Source organism: Erinaceus europaeus, chromosome 13, assembly GCF_950295315.1.
Source record: "Erinaceus europaeus chromosome 13, mEriEur2.1, whole genome shotgun sequence".
In the NCBI taxonomy this organism is placed as follows: Eukaryota; Metazoa; Chordata; class Mammalia; order Eulipotyphla; family Erinaceidae; genus Erinaceus; species Erinaceus europaeus.
Window position 1 is genome coordinate 41,441,715 of NC_080174.1, and position 18,875 is coordinate 41,460,589.

Genomic DNA, 18,875 nt, shown 5'->3' on the forward strand with positions numbered 1-18,875 from the left:
TAGGACCCCAGATGATGGGGTAGCCTGGTGGTGACCAAAAGGGCCATCATTAAAGTGTTCCTTGGGAATCTGGTGGTAGCGCAGCAGGTTAAGCGCAGGTGGTGCAAAGCACAAGGGACCAGCGTAAGGATCCCAGTTTGAGCCCCTGGCTCCCCACCTGCAGGTAGGTCGCTTCGCAATCGGTGAAGAAAGTCTTTAGGTTCTGTCTTTCTGTCCTCCTCTCTGTCTTCCCCTCCGCTCTCCATTTCTCTCTGTCCTATCCAACAACTATGATATCAATAATAATAACTACAACAATAACAAAAAAACAAGGGCAACAAAAGGGAATAAAATAAATATTTTTTTAAAAAAGTGTTCCTGTTTCTTGCCCTTACCCAGCATTTGTAATCCTTTATCTGACAAGGTCAGACTTAGAGTGATTGAGGGAAGTGAAATAGGAAGTAGGTGAGGGAGTTTGAAGCATGTATTCTAAGAATAGTACAAACTGGGAAACAAAATTAAAAATTACTTAAAAGATAATCTTGTTGGTGGTAGTGTTGATGTGATTCTAAAGCTCTTTTGGTGTCTTCTAAGATGAAACAAATGAGTACAAATGATGATGTCTGGGCCTGGGCAGTGGGTAAATGGTTCAGGCATTTCCTAGGATGGGATGGCGATTTGAGAGGACCTACTAGAAGAGTTCCAGTTGTGAGGGTAGGCGATGACTCACCAGCAGAGCCTACACGTTACTAGGTCCAAGCCCCCAGCCACCACAGATGAGCACCACACAAAGGTGAGGCTTTGCAAGCAGTGGAGCCGGATTTGGTGTTTTTCCTTCTCTTTCTGTCTTTCACACTATCCAAAAAGACAAAAAAGATTGACTGGAAACAATGGAATTGTGCAGACTGGAAACCAAGTTGAGGGGAGGAGAGTGAGCTGTGCTAGATACTCTGGCAGCAAAAACAAAAAAGCTTCATTTTTAAACAACAAGGGCAACAAAAAAGGAAAAAATAGGGAGTTGAGCGGTAGCACAGCAGGTTAAGCGCACATGGCGCAAAGCACAAGGACCAGCATTAGGATCCCAGTTCAAGCTCCCAGCTCCCCACATGCAGGGGAGTCGCTTCACAAGTAGTGAAGCAGGTCTGCAGGTATCTATCTTTCTCTCCCCATCTCTGTCTTCCCCTCCTCTCTAGATTTCTCTCTGTCCTATCCAACAGTGACATCAATAACAACAATAATAACTACAACAACAATAAAAAAACAAGCACAACAAAAGGGAAAATAAATTTTAAAAGGGGGGAAAATAGCCTCCAGGAGCATTGAATTCGTAGTACAGGCACAGAGTCCCAGTAATAACCCTAGAGGCAAAAAAACAAACAAACTTCATTTGATACCTCTGAACTATAATTGCAAGCATTTATTGAGCCTTTGCACATCAAATATCCTTTACATTGATCCTATATAGTTGTACAAAATATTGATAAGTACTATTCTTTTTAAAAATATATTTATCTTTTTTTAATTTTTTATTATATTTCTTTTCCCTTTTGTTGACCTTGTTTTTATTGTTGTTGGATAGGACAGAGAGAAATAGAGGAAGGGAAGACAGAGGGGGAGAGAAAGATAGACACCTGCAGACCTGCTTCACCACCTGTGAAGCGACTCCTCTGCAGGTGAGGAGCCCGGGGCTTAAACCTGGAGCCTTAAGCCAGTGCTTGCACTTTGCGCCAGGTGCACTTAACCGCTGCACTACTGCCTGACTCCCTATTTATCTTATGTAATGAGCAAGAGAGAGGTACAGAGAAAGAGACCAGAGCACTGCTTTGTTCTGGCTTATGGTGGTACGGGGAGTTGAACCTGGGAATTAGCCCCTCAGGCATGGAAGTTTTTTTGCATAGCCATTATGCTGTCTTCCCCTCCTGATAAATACTATTTAAAAAAAAATTTTTTTGTTATCTTTATTTATTGGATAGAGACAGCCAGAAATCAAGAAGGTGATAGAGAGGGAGAGAGATACCTAAAGCACTACTTCACCACTTGCAAAGCTTTCCTCCTGCAGGTGAGGACCAGGGGCTCGAACCTGGTCCTTGCACATTGTAATGCGTGCGCTCAACCAGGTGCACCACCACCCGGCCCTAATACTATTTTTTATTCCCACTTTTAGAGTGTGTAAACCAGAGTTATTATGGATATATTAGCTGTTCAGAATCCTTTTAAGCAGTCCCCTTAGGAGTCTTGGCCAAGTATCCTCTACTCAGAAACCTTCAGTTTCTAAGAAATCTTAGCACATCAGCAGAAGTACTAAGGATAGAATCCAGGCTAATAACATCCTAACTACTTTGGCCTCAGACTAGAGAGTAGAGCTTTCCAGTGTCTCCTTTTACATACTCTGCATCAGTTTCTTGTTCCAATCCTTTCATTTCATTTCACTTTATATTTACTGTATTTGATAGGACAGAGAAAAATTGAGAGGGGTGAGGGGAATAGGGAGACAGAGACACCTGGAGGGGGGGTTGGGCAGTAGCGCAGCAGGTTAAGTGCACATGACAGCGAAGAACAAGGACCAGCATAAGGATCCTGGTTCGAGGCCCTGGCTCCCCACTTGCAGGGAAGTTGCTTCACAAACAGTGAAGCAGGTCTGCAGGTGTCTTTCTCTCCCCCTCTGTCTTCCCATCCTCTCTCCATTTCTGTCTTATCCAACAACGACAGCAGTGACAACAATAATAACAACCATAAACAAGGGAAACAAAATGGAAAAAATAGCTTCCAGGAGCAGTGGATTTGTAGTGTCAGCACTGAGCCCCAGCAATAACCCTGGAAGGGAAAAAAAAAAAAAGAGAGAGAGAGACACCTGAAGCACTATTTAACCACTTGTGAAGCTTCCTCCCCGAAGGTGAGGACCAGGGGCTTGAAGCGGTTCCTTGTACATGGTAATATGTATGTTAAACTGGGTGCGCCACTACCTGGCCCTACCATCTCTTTGATTTTAAGCTCAACCCAGTATGTCCCAGTTCCTGCAGCAAGCCAAGGTAGAGCTGGGAAGGGGATTCTGGACCTAGAATAACTGATCGGAGGACAGTAGCTGGTACATGCCAAGAGATGCAGAAACTCAGCTGCAAGTTTTGTGGGTTAGAATTGGAACTGCCAAAGGGAATTATCTTGACTCCGTCACAGTAGAACAGATAGAAAACCAGGGCAGAGGGAGTCAGGCTGTAGCGCAGCAGGTTAAGCGCAGCAGGTTAAGCGCAAAGTGCAAGGACCAGCAGAAGGATCCCGGCTCAAGCCCTTGGCTCCCCACCTGCAAGGGAGTAGTCGCTTCACAGGCGGTGAAGCAGGTCTGCAGGTGTCTTATCTTTCTCTCCCCCTCTCTGTCTTCTCCCTCCTCTCTCCATTTCTCTCTGTCCTATTCAATGACGACAACAACAATAAAACATCAAGGGCAACAAAAGGAAATAAATATTTAAAAGAAAAAGAAGAAAGAAAGAAAACCAGGGCAGAGAAGGGATGGCTTGGCAGTGCACAAGTTACAAGCTGCTTCGATGATAGATGCATCCAGGTGATTGACAGAGATGAAAACGCAGTCCATCTAATCTACAAGGATGACATTACGGGCGGCAGGAACGGGATACATATTCACACTAAGCTGCCTTTGATGCATTTGACTGAGATTAGATACCAGACTAGATGACTCAACCATTTCATTTCTAGTGTTCTTCAGATATCCACTAGCTTCTCCTTAGAAGAGGTTAAAAGATTGAACTATTGTGCCAAGCATTCCTTTTTTGTTTGCTTATTTTTGTTTTATTTTCATTAGAGAAAGACAGAGAGAGATTGAGAGAGAGAGGGAGAGGGAGAGAGAGGGAGAGAGAGGCACCAGAGCAGAGAGAGAGGGAAGAGAGAGGCACCAGAGCAGAGAGAGGGAGAGAGAGAGAGAGAGAGAGGGAGAGAGGCGCCAGAGCATTGCTCAGCTCTGGTTTATAGTGGAGCTGGGTATTGAACATGGGATCTCAGAGCTTCAGGCATCAAAATTTTATTGTGTAACTGTTATGCTATCTCCCTAGCCCTGTACCAGACATTCCAGATTTTGAGTCTTGGCACTTCATGTTAGCTATGTGACTGACTGTGATTACTTAACCCTTCAGAGTATCATTTTCTTCATCTGTAAAAGAAGAAGAAGAATGATAATACCATACCACCTGTCTCACAGGTTTGTGATAGGGTTCAGTAAACTAATGCATGAATGGTGCTGAGAATAATTCTGGGACAGAGTTCATTTTCAGAGAATGATGGGACCAGTATTGTTTACCCCCATGTTGCTCCCAAGAAAAGCCATGGACCTGTTGCATCCTATTTATTGTGTCCTGAGTCCCAATATTCCATGCAGGGGAGATCTGGGGGGGCACTTCAGGGCATTATGTTGCTAGCCGGAGGAGCTCTATTTTGGGCAGCCCTCAGAAACAGAGCTACTGACCTTGACATGTTGATTATGGCAGAATGAACTTACAAGAGGACTAGTCACTGACTAACAAGTATTTTGAAGCCTAAAACCTATAGCTTTTCTCCGGATCACAGTAAGGGAGGGGTGGGATTGTGAATTTACATCTTGTTTCCTTAATCTTCTTTTCTAGATACATCTGTTGTTGTTGTTGTTATCATCATCATCATTATTTTACCAGAGCACTGCTCAGCTCTGGCTTACAGTGGTGCTGGGAATTGAACCTAGGACCTTGGAGCCTCAGGCTTTAAAATCATTTTGCATTACCATTATGTTTCCTCTCCAGCCCTCCCTTATTGTTTTGAGGAGAGAATAAGAGCAAAGAAGGTTAACATTCAGAAGAGCTTTAGTTGAATAGATTAGAGGATCAGAGCCCCATTTCTTGCATCAAGGCCTCAAAGATCTATACAAGCATACTATGGAATATTGTGCCAAGGGTAGTTCACCAAACTTTCATGTCTGAGACTGTGAGGTCCCAGGTTTAGTCCCTGGCATCACCATAAGCCAGAACTGATCAGCGCTCTGGTCTCTTTCCCTCTGGTTGAAATGAATCTTAAAAAAAAAAACCAAATAAGTAAAATAAAGAGTCTGGGCAGTGACGCATATAAGTTACCATGCACAAGGACTCGGGTTTGAGCCCCTGCTCCCAACCTGTAGTGGAAATGCTTCAGGAGTGGTGAAGCAGGTCCAAAGGTGTCTTTCTTATCTCTCCCCCACTATTTCCCACTTTTAATTTCTCTCTGTCCTGTCAAATAAAATTAATTTTTAAAAAATTAAAGAGCTACAAAAAAAGAATCTAATTCCTTTGAAACTAATTGATCATTATATAGAGAGAGTAGATTATATGATCAGGGAGATATTGACCATTAAATGGACTTCCATTAGCCTAGATTTTCTGAGGTGTAGTACCTGAGAACTTAGAACTCTGAGGTGGCGTGTTAGATGCAGGCCAAGTGGTGCTGGACAGACAGATGGGTATCCAACTGCAAGCCACTTAGTCAGAGACACAATTCTCACAGACCTCACCTTAGTAGATAAACCAAGGAAACTTCAACCCCTGGTGGGATTCAGGTAAAATTCCTATCTACCTCAGCCTTAGCCTCCTTGTCTATAAAATAAGGATACTGAAGCAGTTGGAACTCCAGCTGCAGGTGAGTTCATTGTCGTAGCAGAAGAGTACCCTTTGGGGGCCAGGCTGTAATGGTTAAGTTCACATGGTGCAAAGTGCAAGGATCGGCTTAAAGGTCCTGGTTCGAGCCCCCAGCTCCCCACCTGCATGGGGGTCACTTCACAAGCTTGAAGCAGGTCTGCTGGTGTCTGTCTTTCTCTCCCCCCTGTCTTCCCCTCCTTTCTCAACTTCTCTCTGTCCTATCCAACAACAACAGCAGTGGCAACAATAACAACAAGGGCAACAAAATGGGGGAAAAAATGGCCTCCAGAAGCAGTGGATTCATAGTACAGGCACCAGAGGCCCAGCAATAACCCTGGAGGCAAAGGGAAAAAATAATAATAACCTTGGAGGCAAAAAAAAAAAAAAGAGTATCCCTTGAATGCCTGGGATCATTCAAGAGCCTAGAGGGAGCATTTTGTAGAATTTTTTTTTCTTTTTTCTTCCTTTCTTTTTTTTTACTGGATAGAGAAATCAAGAGGGAATGGGGAAGAAAGGGAGACACTCAAAACAGAACACTGCTTCACTGTTTTTGTAGCTTCCCTCCTGCAGATGAAGACAAGGGAGGTGAACTCCATCCCTTACAAATTATAAAGTGTGCACTTAATCACTTAATCAGGTGTACCACCACCCAACCCTCATTTTTTTTTTTTTTTTTTGACCTCCAGGGTTATCGCTGGAGCTTGGTGCCTACACTATGAATCTACTGCTCCTGGCGGCCATCTTTATTCCATTGTTGTTGCTGCTGATGTTGTTGTTGGATAGGACACAAAGAAATTGAGAGAAGAGGGGAAGACAGAGTGGAAGAGAAAGATAGACACCTACAGACCTGCTTCACTGTTTGCGAAGCCACCCCCCTGCAGGTGGGGAGCTGGGGGCTCAAACCAGGATCCTTGCACGGGGTCCTTGCATTTTGCACTATGTGCACTTAACCTGATGTGTCACTACCCGCCCCCATATGTCCTTTTTTTTTTTTAAATTTTTAAAACATTTATTTTCCCTTTTGTTGTCGTTTTTATTGTTGTAGTTATTGTTGTTCTTGATGTCATCGTTGTTGGATAGGACAGAGAAATGGAGAGAGATGGGGAAGACAGAGGGGGAGAGCAAGATAGACACCTACAGACCTGCTTCACCACTTGTGATGCGACCCCCCTGCAGATGGGGAGCTGGGGGCTCGAACCAGGATCCTTATGCTGTTGCTTGCGCTTGGCACCACCTGCACTTAACCCGCTGCGCTACTGCCCGACTCCCCCTTTTGTCATTTTTATGCAGGCATCAAATCTTTACTGTGAGAGACCTTGTCTGTCTCCAGGAGATAGAAAATACCACACGGGGAGTCGGGCAGTAGCGCAGCGGGCTAACCACACGTGGCGCAAAGCGCAGGGACCGGCATAAGGATCCAGGTTCGAGCACCCTGCTCCCCACCTGCAGGGGCGTCGCTTCACAGGCGGTGAAGCCGGTCTGCACGTGTCTCTCTTTCTCTCTCCCTCTCTGTCTTTCCCTCCTCTCTCCATTTCTCTCTGTCCTATCCAACAACAACGACAGCAAAAACAACAACAATTTTTTTTTAAAGGGCAACAAAAAGGGGAAAATAAAATAAAATAAAATAAAATAAAGACCACACAGGCTCCATATAAGGGCAAGGTGTTTGTGAACATGTAAAATATTCCCTTAAGGAGTCAGGTGGTGGTGCACCTGGTTGAGTGCACATTGTACAGTGCACAAGGACCTGGGTTCAAGCCCCTGGTCCCCACCTGCAGGGGGAAAGCTTTGCAAGTGGTAAAGCAGGGCTGCAGGTGTCTCTCTGTATCCCACCCCCTCTATCTTCCCCTACCCTCTCAATTTTTCTCTCTCTATCCTATAAATAAATAAATAAATAATAAAACAACTAAAATACTTCAAGAATGAAGATAGTAAAAAAAAAAAATGACACTGTAATGAGGGGCTGGGTGGTGACGCACCTGGTTGAGTGCACATGTTACAATGCACAAGGACCCAGGTTCAAGCCCACAGTCCCCACCTGCAGGGGGAAGCTTCAAAGTGGTGAAGCAGGGCTGCAGGTGTCTCTCTCTCTCTCTCTCCCTCTTTTTTTTTTAATTTTATTTTTCCCCTTTTGTTGCCCTTGTTGTTTATCGTCTTTCCGTCTTCCCCTCCTCTGCATTTCTCTCTGTCCTATCCAACAATGACATCAATAACAACAACAGTAACTACAACAATAGAACAACAAGGGCAACAAAAAGAAATATATATTTTTTAAAAAATAAATAATTTAAAAAGTATGAGGGGAGAGCAGGTGGAGGGGCCACTTCTCTTCATGGCTTTCATGTAACTACTCCACAAGCTATCCTGAATCTTAATTCTGTTTCTGCACATCTTCTACTTCACTCATTTGAAATTATCTATATGTAGAGAAATAGATGTATATGCTAATTTCATAGGACACAGAAAAAATGAGAGAATAAAGGGAAATGGAGAGAAAGAGACACACCTGCAGACCTGCTTCACTGCTCATGAAGCTTATCCTCTGCTGGTGGGGACTGGGGCTTTGAACCTAGGTCCTTGTACATGGCAACTTGTGTTCTCAACTGCATCTGCCACCTCCCAGTTCCTCCCCCCTTTTTTTAGATGAGGGGCGAGAAGGAGACACTGTAGCACTGCTTCACCACTTGTGAAACCTCCCCCTCCCCAGCCCCCAAGTAGTGCTTCTATGTGGTAGCTGGAGGACTTGTGCATGGTAGTGTTTGCACTACTAGATGAGCCATGTCCCAGCCCCAAACAGCTTATTTCTCTTAACACTAATACCTATTCTGTAGACAGAATGCAGTAAGTGGCTTAAGAGATCTGAACCTACTTGTTTGAATGTTCATCAGAGGGTAATTTGCTTAAAGAGTCAGATTGGTCTCCATACAGGAGCCAAGACTGGAGTCAGGCTCTGAAAAATAGCTTAGGGGATTGGAAAGATAGCACCTTTAGAGTAAGTAACTAAGGAAAATGAACTGATGGGTCTGACCCTTGAAGCAATAGGACCTTCCTGGCAGCAGAGAATTGACAGCGATAACTTGAAAAATTGCTATTTCTGTTTGAGAGCCTGCTAATATGCTAGAGAGGGTTTTGCATATATTATCACTAATCCTAAAAACCACTCTTTAAGGTAGGCACAGCCCCCACTTTACAGATGATGAAATGAGGTTAGGAAAGGATTTGTCCAAAGCCACAAAGCAAGTTGGTGGAGGAGCTAGAAGTCAGACCCACATTTGTCTCGTTGCCTTCCAAGCACATACCCAAGAAGAATATCAAGTAATACAGATGTTCCCACCCAAAACAAACCAAGATGGATCCAGAGCGACCCTGCCCTGCCTGTATAGTGTGGACATCACCCACCACACAGCTGCCCCCAAGCTTTCTATATCTGGTACAAATGCCATCCTGCACTTGTCCTTCCATATGTCCTGTCCCTTGCCTCCTCCCATCCCAGTTCCACCTGCACCTAAAAATGATCTCCCCGCCTCCATCCCCACTTTTCTCTAGCAGAAGGCCCGAGACATGTATGCAGAGGAGCAGAAGAGGCAGCAGCTGGAGAGGGACCAGGCTGCAGTGACAGAGCAGCTGCTTCGAGAGGGGCTCCAGGCCAGTGGGGACGCCCAGCTCCGACGGACATGCTTGCACAAACTCTTGGCCAGACGAGAAGAGCGGGTCCAGGGCTTCCTGCAGGCTTTGGAACTCAAGAGGGCTCACTGGCTGACACGCCTGGGCACTGCATCAGCCTGAGTGAGGCTGGCCCACTGCCACCTTGCCTTGCCCTCTGCCTCCAGGCCTCCGTTCCTCTTCCTTCTCTTGGTGAAAGGCACCTCCTTCCTGGTGATAAATTGTGATCCCTTTGCTTGGCAGGAGAGCCCCAGAGGCCAGGTCTGCTGGTGATAGATACCTTTGGGCTGTCAAACAGTGACCCCTGGGGAGAGTTGAGGATGTGAGTCTCCCACAACTCATTAAATCCCACTCTGGTTACCTGTAGGTTTGGGGAGCAGAAGCCCCAACTCTACCACTCCTGCTCATTCCATGCCTTTGCTACCCTGACCTGTGCTCCTGGATGCACTTTTATTTTTCTACTAAGCATATCCTTCAACACTGAATTGTGGGGGATTTAGGTTTTCCCCAAAGCCCTAGCCCTTTACTCATCCATCTTAGTCTCCCACCCGACTTTCACAAAAGATTCAGCTCCACCTTGGATCTGCTGGTAAATAGCTAATAGACAACCCGTATTATTTGGGCAAGGAAAGGGGAGGGAGAGACAGAAAGAAAATTTGCCCATCTGCTGCTCCTCCCCCTTGGCTCTCCACCTGGGATTTGCTATTGAATCTCTACCCCCTCCCACCACGCAGTGCTGATTGCTCACTGAAAGGCTCAGCGCCCCCAATGGCGCTAGGAAGCCAGGCGGGTGATTACAATCCAATTACCTATTGTCGACTCAGCCCACACAAGCTTTTCTCCTCCTCTGGCAGGGCATGGGGCCAGGCTTCACTCCCCAGTGAGACCAGCCCCCTCCATGGCTACGGGATAACAGAAGGGCCTAGAGGCCCTGGTGAATCTAATTCAGTACACCTTAGGAGCAAGAGCACAGAAACAAGCACTTCTCCGACTATCTCTGTGCTCACTCTCTCCAACTGTGCTTCCCACCTCCTCAATCTTTTAGACTTCTCACAGCTTTTTGACCTGACCCTCCAAATAGACCCTGAGATGATTTATATGGCAGATTCTCTGCTTGTGAGGACCAAGTTTGCCCAGCAGGAAGAAGGGCAGAGTCAGGGGCTGTGGCCTTCCCTTACTTCTCCCTGCCAGACCTCACTGCAGAGCTATTGAGAGGATTAGTACATTTGAAGAGAGCTCTCTGCCTGAGCAGGTGCCCCCAAGAGGCTAGCACCAGCAAGTAATACCATCCAAATACTATTTAGTCTTCCTAACTTACTTTCTACAATCAGTTTCCCCAAGCACTTCCATCTAGAGGGAAGGTGGGATCTTGCAAGCAGAATTAAAAGCACACCCTTCAAGTTTTCTTTTCCCCTTCCTGTACCTGGCACAAGAGACCCCCTTGGCTGTCATCTCCCAAAATCAAGCATAAATGGCAGACACTTGCGATTGAGAAGCCCATCAATGCACTCTTTGGCAAACCCCCCATACACACCTGGCACTCCCTTCTACCAGTCCCTGGCACAGGGTTCTCAGAGAGCAGGTGCTGTACATTTTCTAGCTTTACAATGGGGCTGTTGACAGCCTTAATTAGGGAGGCATGAATTATGCGACTATAATGCAGAGCCCTACAATTAAGGCGAGAATGGGGGGCTGGAGGCAGCAAATGGAATCTGCCCTGTGAGCATGGCTGTTGAGTCCTGTCTCCATTTTGTGTCTGACTGATATGACGGGTACAGTAGAGGTGATTAATGGGGCTGGTGTTTCTTTAGCCTGGGGTCCTAGATTCTGGGAGAGGGACACAGTAAGATTGGGTGAGGTTGGGCTTCCCCAGGAGACATGGTAGGTTGGAGAGAAAAAAAGGTTAAAGGACCACTTCTACCCGCTAGCAGGGGCTGCAAATAATCTATATGAACTAATGGTTACTTTCTACTGATAAGATGTGTACAAGCTAGCTTCAACCCTTGCTTCAAGCTAGGACCTATTTGTATGCCCTCCCACCTGAGGATACTTATGTTCTTGTGTTCTCCTGAGTGTTAAAATTTTCAAAACTCTGATACAAAACTTGTTTTCGAACAGTGTTACCGGAAGAATACCTTATTTTTACTGTTGGAGATGCCTACCCTCCCTCAGGTGCGATCCTTCACTTTGGGGGCCAGGAAGAGTTGAGCCACTGTAAAAACCCTTTTGCCATCGCAACACCTGTTCCTCTACTTGTTTCCTAATCCCTGGACGCTACCCTCCTCCCCCCTCTCGCTAGTGAAAGGAAACCAGGCTGCCAGTGTGTTAGGAGGGATTTCGCCAGCTGCGTTTGCTGGTAGCCGCCTAGGGTGGGGGCAGCTGAGCTAAAGGTCTCCCAGCCGGGTGCAGCGCGGAGGAAATAGTGCCGGCAGGCCTTGCTGGCGACTGCCCTCCATCGAGCTACGGAGTCCTCAGGTCCATGAAGACGAGGACCTAATGGATCCACCCAACAGGCTTTGGGGGGCTTCTTTGGCATTTGGGGAGGCGGCTTGGCTGGGGGTGCTGAAAGGACAGCTCCTACCTGCCCCATAGCACCCGAACGGCACCTCTACCAATCTCTCCCTCAAATCACGAATTCCCCGCCATCAGCCCGAGTTGATCGCCCTCCAGATGAGGTGCACGAAGGCTGCACGGCAGTATGGAAAAGGATGCACGACTGGCTGCGCCAAGCTGGCTTCCCGGCTCTCCACTTCAGCGACAGCCTTTGCCCTGCTACTGCAGCCTGTGACTCCAAGCAGCGCGCTTCCTCCCGCCTCCGGCGAGAAGCAGTTCGGCCTGGCCTTTCTGGGGGGCCCCGGCGGGAACAGGAAGGAAAGAGACCAAAATGTGTCCTGAAGTGTCGCACGGCTTGGAGAAGTGGGTAGCTCGGTTGCATAAGGTAGAAGGAACTTGGTAGTTTGCAAAAGCCGGCCGTAGGAGCCCGCCGATTTGCAACAACACCTCCCCCATTTTATTACCACCGACGCACGCTTCCCCCACTGCGCCCCCACCCCCAAGGCGCGCCGCCGTCTCGCGCGCCCTCCCCCTGTACCCCCTCCTCACTCCCTCCAGAGGAGGTGAGTTTAAACCCCGCCCACGTGACCCCAGCTGGGCCAATGAGCAGCGGCGGGAGGTGAAATCCGGTTCTAACCGGTCCGGGGCTCCCAGCGCTATAAAAACTTTATAAACCCCCCGGAGCCCGAGCAGTGTGAAGAAGAAGCGGCGAGGACGACCCCCGGACCGACCACAGCCCACGCGCCGCCGTGTCCCCGCGCTCAGCGCCCACGTCCCGCCGCCGTCGCCACCATGCCCAAGAGAAAGGTACGTGGCGCGAGAGCCGCTGCGCCGGGCGCTGCCGCCTCCTCCGCCGCCGCCACGGCCTCGAGTCGGGGCGCGAGGGCCGGACCCGGGCGGAGCAGGCGCGGGGCCTCGAGGCGCCGTCTGGGGCCCGAGCGAGCCCTGCGTGGCGCAGCTGCCCGCGGGCGCCAGAGGCCATATTGGAGGAGCGGCGGCCGCGGCGGGAGGAGCCATGTTGGCGGCTGTTTATCGCGCTCGCCGCGCCCGCCCCGCGCCCCCTCCCCCACCGCCGCTCCCTCCCCTCGGCTGGCGGGTGATTCAAACCCGAAAGGGCGGGAAGGCGGCGCTGGAGGTTGGCGGGCGGGGGAGCGCGCTGCCGCCAAAAAACGGCCGCCGCGAGGGGGCGGGGCCGGCCTCCGGGGCGGGGTTTCACCGCGAGGCCCCGCCGCCCACGGCCTCCGCGCGCGAGACTCGCCCCGGTGCGCGCAGCGCCGCCCACGCGTCCCGGCTGCGCGCGCCGCCGTCTCCCGCCCTCGACGGCTGCCATGGCAACTGCGCCCCGGCCCCGCCCCCGGGGGGGTTTGTTTGCACCATCTGCAGCTGTTGCTTCTGCCTGGCGCGGGCCGCTCCGCCGCGAGCGCCTCGTGTTTAGCCCGCGCGGCGGAGGCTCGGCGGCTCTCGGCCAGGGCTGCAGCGGCGCGGGCGCGAGCGGGCTCCCTGCACCGCGCTGTGCACCTAGGTGTCGGCATGGGAGGAGCTGGGGCTCCGCTAGTCGCAGACTGTCTCCGAAGCTGGTTGTGTTTTCTTACAGGCCGAAGGGGACGCCAAGGGAGATAAAGCCAAGGTGAAGGACGAGGTAAGTCTTTGTATCTTAGACTTACACAAAGGCCTTGGTGGTCCTCAGCCATTCCCAGGCCTGCCCGCCTTGCTTCACTTCGTGCTACCCAGAACACAACAGCGCCAACTTTTATTTTTGTTTTGAAGTGGTCCAACTGACCAGATCTTAACTTTCTCTTATTTTTCACTATAGCCACAGAGAAGATCCGCAAGGTTATCTGCCGTAAGTGTTTGTTTCTTTTCCCCGTGTCCCTAAAACGAATGGCCCTCCGTTTTCTGTGCGCCGCGGCCAGTCAGTGCTGACTTGGCATGGCGAGTGCCGAGTGGGATTCTGATTGCAGAACAGAAGGGATTTGTATGGTTGGGTTGTGGGTTCTCTGGTACTTAACACTTAGTGCTCTTCCCCTTTCTCCCCGGAATAAAAGAAACCTGCGCCTCCAAAGCCAGAGCCCAAGCCTAAGAAGGCCCCTGCAAAGGTAAGTGAGACCAGGAAAGAAGCCTGCCCCTGGAAGTTACTAAGCCTGAGCAGTTTCCTGTCACCTTCGTCTGTTGTCATGAAGTGGAAATTATGACTAGTGGGATGGAAATGTAATCAAAAACAGAAAGTGTGGTCCGGGAGGTGGCACAGTGGATAAAGTGTTGGACATTCATGCGTGAGTTCCTGAGTTCAATCCTGGGCATCACATGTACCAGAATGATGGCTGGTTATTTTTACCAATATGAGGAGGTGGGTTCTGGGAGTGAAGAGCATTTTAAACTGCCCTGGTAGTAAGAAATGAGAAGAAGCCTTTTTTTTTTTCTTCCTATCCTCCTCTTTGCCCCTCAATTTAGAAGGGAGAGAAGGTACCCAAAGGGAAAAAGGGGAAAGCTGATGCTGGCAAGGATGGGAATAATCCTGCAGAAAATGGAGATGCCAAAACAGACCAGGTACACTTACTGACTTCCTTTATATCATTTCAAGTGTGTTCCTTGAATCCAGAACTTGCAGTTTTCCTGTTAGTTTAATTTAAACTAAAAGGTGGTCCTGGAGGTGGCCCAGTGGATAAAGCATTGGACTCTCAACCATGAGGTCCTGAATTCTATCCACATGTACCAGAGTGATGTCTGGTTCTTTCTCTATTTTTCTCATGAGTAAATAAATTATTTAAAAACAAAATATTATGGTATCAAATCTGTTCTTTTCAAAGGCAATACATTCATGCTTTTCCCATAAGAATATTTTCAAGCTAAAAATAACTTCAGCTCCTCAGATGTTGGTGTCTTCCCCAATTTTGTAGTAAGTTTCATAGGGGAAGTAGTTTAGCAAAGTTACCTGTCTAGTAACCCTCAAAAGAAGACCTGAGTTTAATGTTGAATAACCTAAAACCAAAAAAAACTTACAAGGACCTCATGCTTGATAGTTCAACATCCTCTCTACTATACCACTTCCCACACCTTTAGGTAGAATGTGAATAAAAATGGTTTTAAAATGTACATGTTGTGTTAATGTGTCTATTTTTCCTTTAGGCACAGAAAGCTGAAGGTGCTGGAGATGCCAAGTGAAATGTGTGCATTTTTGATAACTGTGTACTTCTGGTGACTGTACAGTTTGAAATACTATTTTTTATCAAGTTTTATAAAAATGCAGAATTTTGTTTTACTTTTTTTTTTAAAGCTATGTTGTTAGCACACAGAACACTTCATTGTTTTTTGGGAGAGGGCATATGTCATTAATAGTGTCTCCAAAGCTAGATTTTCACAGGGGAAAACACCTTTCTCTTCTAGTTTAGAGAGATTTCCTCTGGTTCGAAGAAGGAGGAATTTCTCTATGCTGAGACACATTAACCACCTTGGCCCAAACGCCTTATGGTGTGGAGAAACTAAAATTCGTTTTATGTCCTCTTCTCCCTCTCTGCCTTCAGCATAGACTTGACTCCCTTTAGCCCAGAGACCTGTTGAGCCTGGACTCAAAAAAGTGGTTACCAGTATGTCAGGCAATCTGGACTTCACAGTGTCACCATTGAGATGGCATCCCTCAAAAGAGCTGCGATATATTTTTTTTTCAGATTGTGGATTTTCAGATTGAATAATTCTACCATTTTCATTTAATTTTCTGAAAGTCAGGGTCGGCTTGTGAAAAGTTGTTAAACAACATGCTAAATGTGAAATGTCAACCCTCACTCTAAACTTTCCCTGTTCAGAGCATCGAATGAAGATTTCATCAGGTTTTATAGTGGCTTTCTGATTTTGGTATTCCATTGAAGAAGGGAGTTTGAAAGTTGTTGTATACTGTTAACAGTTGTCTGCCCATGTCCTGCCTGAAATACCATGATTGTTTATGAAAAGTATCTTTAATAAAGCTGGATACAGTTGGCTTGGAATGCTGCCTCTAATCTTTTCCCCAAGTGTAGAATATCCTGGTTTTCTATAAGTCTCAAGATACTTGAACTTTTTTTTAATTTCTTTATTGGGGAATTAATGTTTCACATTCAACAGTAAATACAATAGTAAGAGACTTGAACTTTGTACCTCATAGCACCACCCGACAGGAGCTCTCCCCAGTGTGGTGCACTCTGCAGTGCCAGAGCAAATTTTTACTCTTTTCCTGATTAAAGCTTGAAGCTACAAAGACAAAAAAAAAAGGGGGGTGTCAGTGATTGAATGCAAAGAGACTTTTCATAACTGAGGCTCTAGAGTCCCAACTTCAATTGCTTTAAATGTCGAGCTACAAGGTCCCAGGTTCAATCCCCAGCACCACTATAATCAGAGCGAAACAGTGTTCTGGGTTTAAAGAAAGAACAAGTACCATTTGTGTGGCCTAGGTTGTCTTAAGAAAAGGCACGTAATTACAGAAGCCAGCCCTTCCACCTTCTGTACCCACAGTCCTGGGTCCATACTCCCAGAGGGGTAAAGAATAGGAAAGCTATCGGGAGGGGATGGGATACAGAGTTGTGATGGGAATTGTGCAAAGCTATACCCCTCTTATCCTATGGTTTAGTTAATGTTTCCTTTTTATAAATAGAAAATTTAAAAAGCGGGGGTTGGGCGGTAGCGCAGAGGGTTAAGTGCACATGGAGCTGAGCTCAAGGATCCTGGTTCAAGCCCCCAGCTCCCCACCTACAGGGGAGTTTTGCTTCACACGTGGTGAAGCAGGTCTGCAGGTGTCTTATCTCTCCACCCCTGCCCTATCTAACAATAATAACCACAACAAGGGCAACAAAAGGGAAAATTTCTTTTTTAAAAAAAGGAAAAAAATAGCCTCTAGTAGCACTGGATTCTATTGCAGGCACTGAGTCCCAGCAATAACCCTGGAGGCAAAAAAAAAAAGCTTGTAAGGTGGTGCTTATAGGGCTGAGTGAATGCCTTGCTCTGGTAGGGGGTATAGACTTTTTCTTGGAGGGTGGAGGTGGGGAAGGAAGTAACCAGGACTTTGTCACTCCAGAGTGGCATTCTCAGATAGTAAGAGACTGGAGCTGCTTCCAACAAGGTAGTCAAGTTTGCACATGATGAAGCTCACTATCCAAGTGAGCTATTTTGACAGTATATTGTGAGGTATGTATATCATTCCACTCTGACATGTAATGCCAAGAACTTATTAACCCTGGATTGCATTCTTCCCTGTCACTTCCCCTATCTAATCTACAAAACAAGCTACTCAAGGTCTATTTTCTATTCCTTTTACCTCCACTTTCTTCTTCATTTTAGTGACTGATAAAATCATTCTTTTGTTTCCAATATTTAAAACTTAGATAAGTGGTACAGGAGGTGGCGCAGTGACTAAAGCATTAGAAATCACGAGGTCCTGAGTTTGATCCCTGGCAGCACATATAACAGAGTGATGTCTGGTTCTTTCTCTCCTATCTTTCTCATGAATAAGTAAGTAAAATCTAAGGATCAGGTGGTGGTGCACCTGGTTAAGCACTCACACTACAGTGAGCAAGGACCCAGGTTCAAGCCCCTGGTCCCCACCTGCAGGGGGAAAGCTTCACAAGTGGTGAAGCAGGGTGCAGGTGTCTGTCTCTCTCCCTCTCTATCTCCCCCTCCCCTTTCAGTTTCTCTCTGCCTCTATTCAGTAAATAAAAATATTTTTTAAAAATAAAATGTTTTTAAAAAATTAAATGGGAGTCAGGCGGTAGCGCTGCGGGTTAAGCGCAGGTGACACAAAATGCAAAAGAATCCCGGTTCAAGCCCCCAGCTCCCCACCTGCAGGGGAGTCGCTTCACAGGCGGTAAAGCAGGTCTGCAGGTGTCTATCTTTCTCTCCCCCTCTGTCTTCCCGTCCTCTCTCCATTTCTCTCTGTCCTATCCAATATCGACGACATCAACAACAATAATAACTACAACAATAAAACAACTAGGACAACAAAAGGGAATAAATAAATATTAAAAAAACCTTAAATGGTATAATCACCCTTATATAAAGGTAGCTTAGTACACATTTTCCCACCTTATATGTATACATTTTTATTTAGGGAGAGAAAACCAGAAAAGTCACGGGCACATGGCAGTGCCTTACGATTGAACTTAAAGCGATATATACAAAAAACCATCAGTCTTTTTTTTTTTTATGTCTCCAGGGTTATTGCTGGGGCTCAGTGCTTGCACCATGAATCCACTGCTCCTGGAGGCCATTCCCCCACTCCCCCCTTTGTTGCAGCCTTGTTGTGGTTATTGTTATTGTTGATTTCATTCGTTGTTGGATAGGACAGAGAGAAACAGGAGGGAAGACGGAGAGAGAAAGATACCTGTAGACCTGCTTCACCACCTGTGAAGCTACTCCCCTGCAGGTGGGGAGCCAGGGGCTCGAACCCGGATCCTTAGGCCGGTCCTTGCACTTTGCGCCTCCTGCGCTTAACCCGCTGCGCTACCCCCTGTCCCCATACTTCAGAGTCTTAACACTATACTGTGGTCCGGGAGGTGGCGCAGTGGCTAAAGCACTAGACTCTGAAGCATGGGGACCTGAGTTCAATCCTCGGCAGCACATATACTAGAGTGATGTCTGGTTCTTTCTCTCCTATCTTTCTCATTAATAAAATTAATAAAATCTTTAAAAAAAACCCACTATATACCACCTTCCAATTCAGGTAAGTATACTTCATATACATAGCATGTCATTTAGATTTTTTTTTAAAAGAATTTATTCATGAGAAAGAGAACCAGCTCTGGTACATGTGCTACCGGGGAATCGAACTCAGGACCTCATGCTTGACAGTTTAGTGCCTTAGCCACTGCACCACCTCACGGACCACATTATTTAGATTTTTATTAAGAGAGAGCTAAGGAGCTGGATGGTGGCACACCTGGTTGTGTGCACGTTATAATGTGCAAGGATTGGGGTTTGAGCCCCTAGTCCCTACCTGCAAGGGGAAAGCTTTGCAAGCAGTGCTGGAGGTGTCAGTCTCTCCCCCTTCCCTCTCGATTTCTGGCTGTCTCTATC

At 47.1% G+C, this 18,875-nt stretch overlaps 2 protein-coding genes across 3 annotated transcripts in view; both read left to right on the plus strand.

Moving 5' to 3' along the window:
• Positions 1-10,692, plus strand: part of DHDDS (dehydrodolichyl diphosphate synthase subunit) — a 45,815-nt gene extending 35,123 nt beyond the window's left edge. The window contains exon 9 of one of the 2 annotated variants that reach the window (XM_007522549.3): positions 9,171-10,692. In XM_007522549.3, the coding sequence (XP_007522611.1) occupies positions 9,171-9,410 (240 nt within the window). In that variant the 3' untranslated portion in view covers positions 9,411-10,692. The remainder of the gene's footprint in view (positions 1-9,170) is intronic. The other variant, XM_016187918.2, reaches the window with a different exon arrangement.
• A 1,738-nt stretch (positions 10,693-12,430) lies between these two features.
• On the plus strand, positions 12,431-15,813 carry HMGN2 (high mobility group nucleosomal binding domain 2). Its single transcript, XM_007522548.2, has 6 exons — positions 12,431-12,647; positions 13,435-13,479; positions 13,654-13,683; positions 13,886-13,936; positions 14,292-14,387; positions 14,967-15,813. The coding sequence occupies exons 1-6, from the start codon at positions 12,633-12,635 to the stop codon at positions 15,000-15,002; spliced, it is 273 nt and encodes a 90-aa protein (XP_007522610.1). The 5' UTR covers positions 12,431-12,632; the 3' UTR covers positions 15,003-15,813.
• The last annotated feature ends 3,062 nt before the right edge of the window (positions 15,814-18,875 follow it).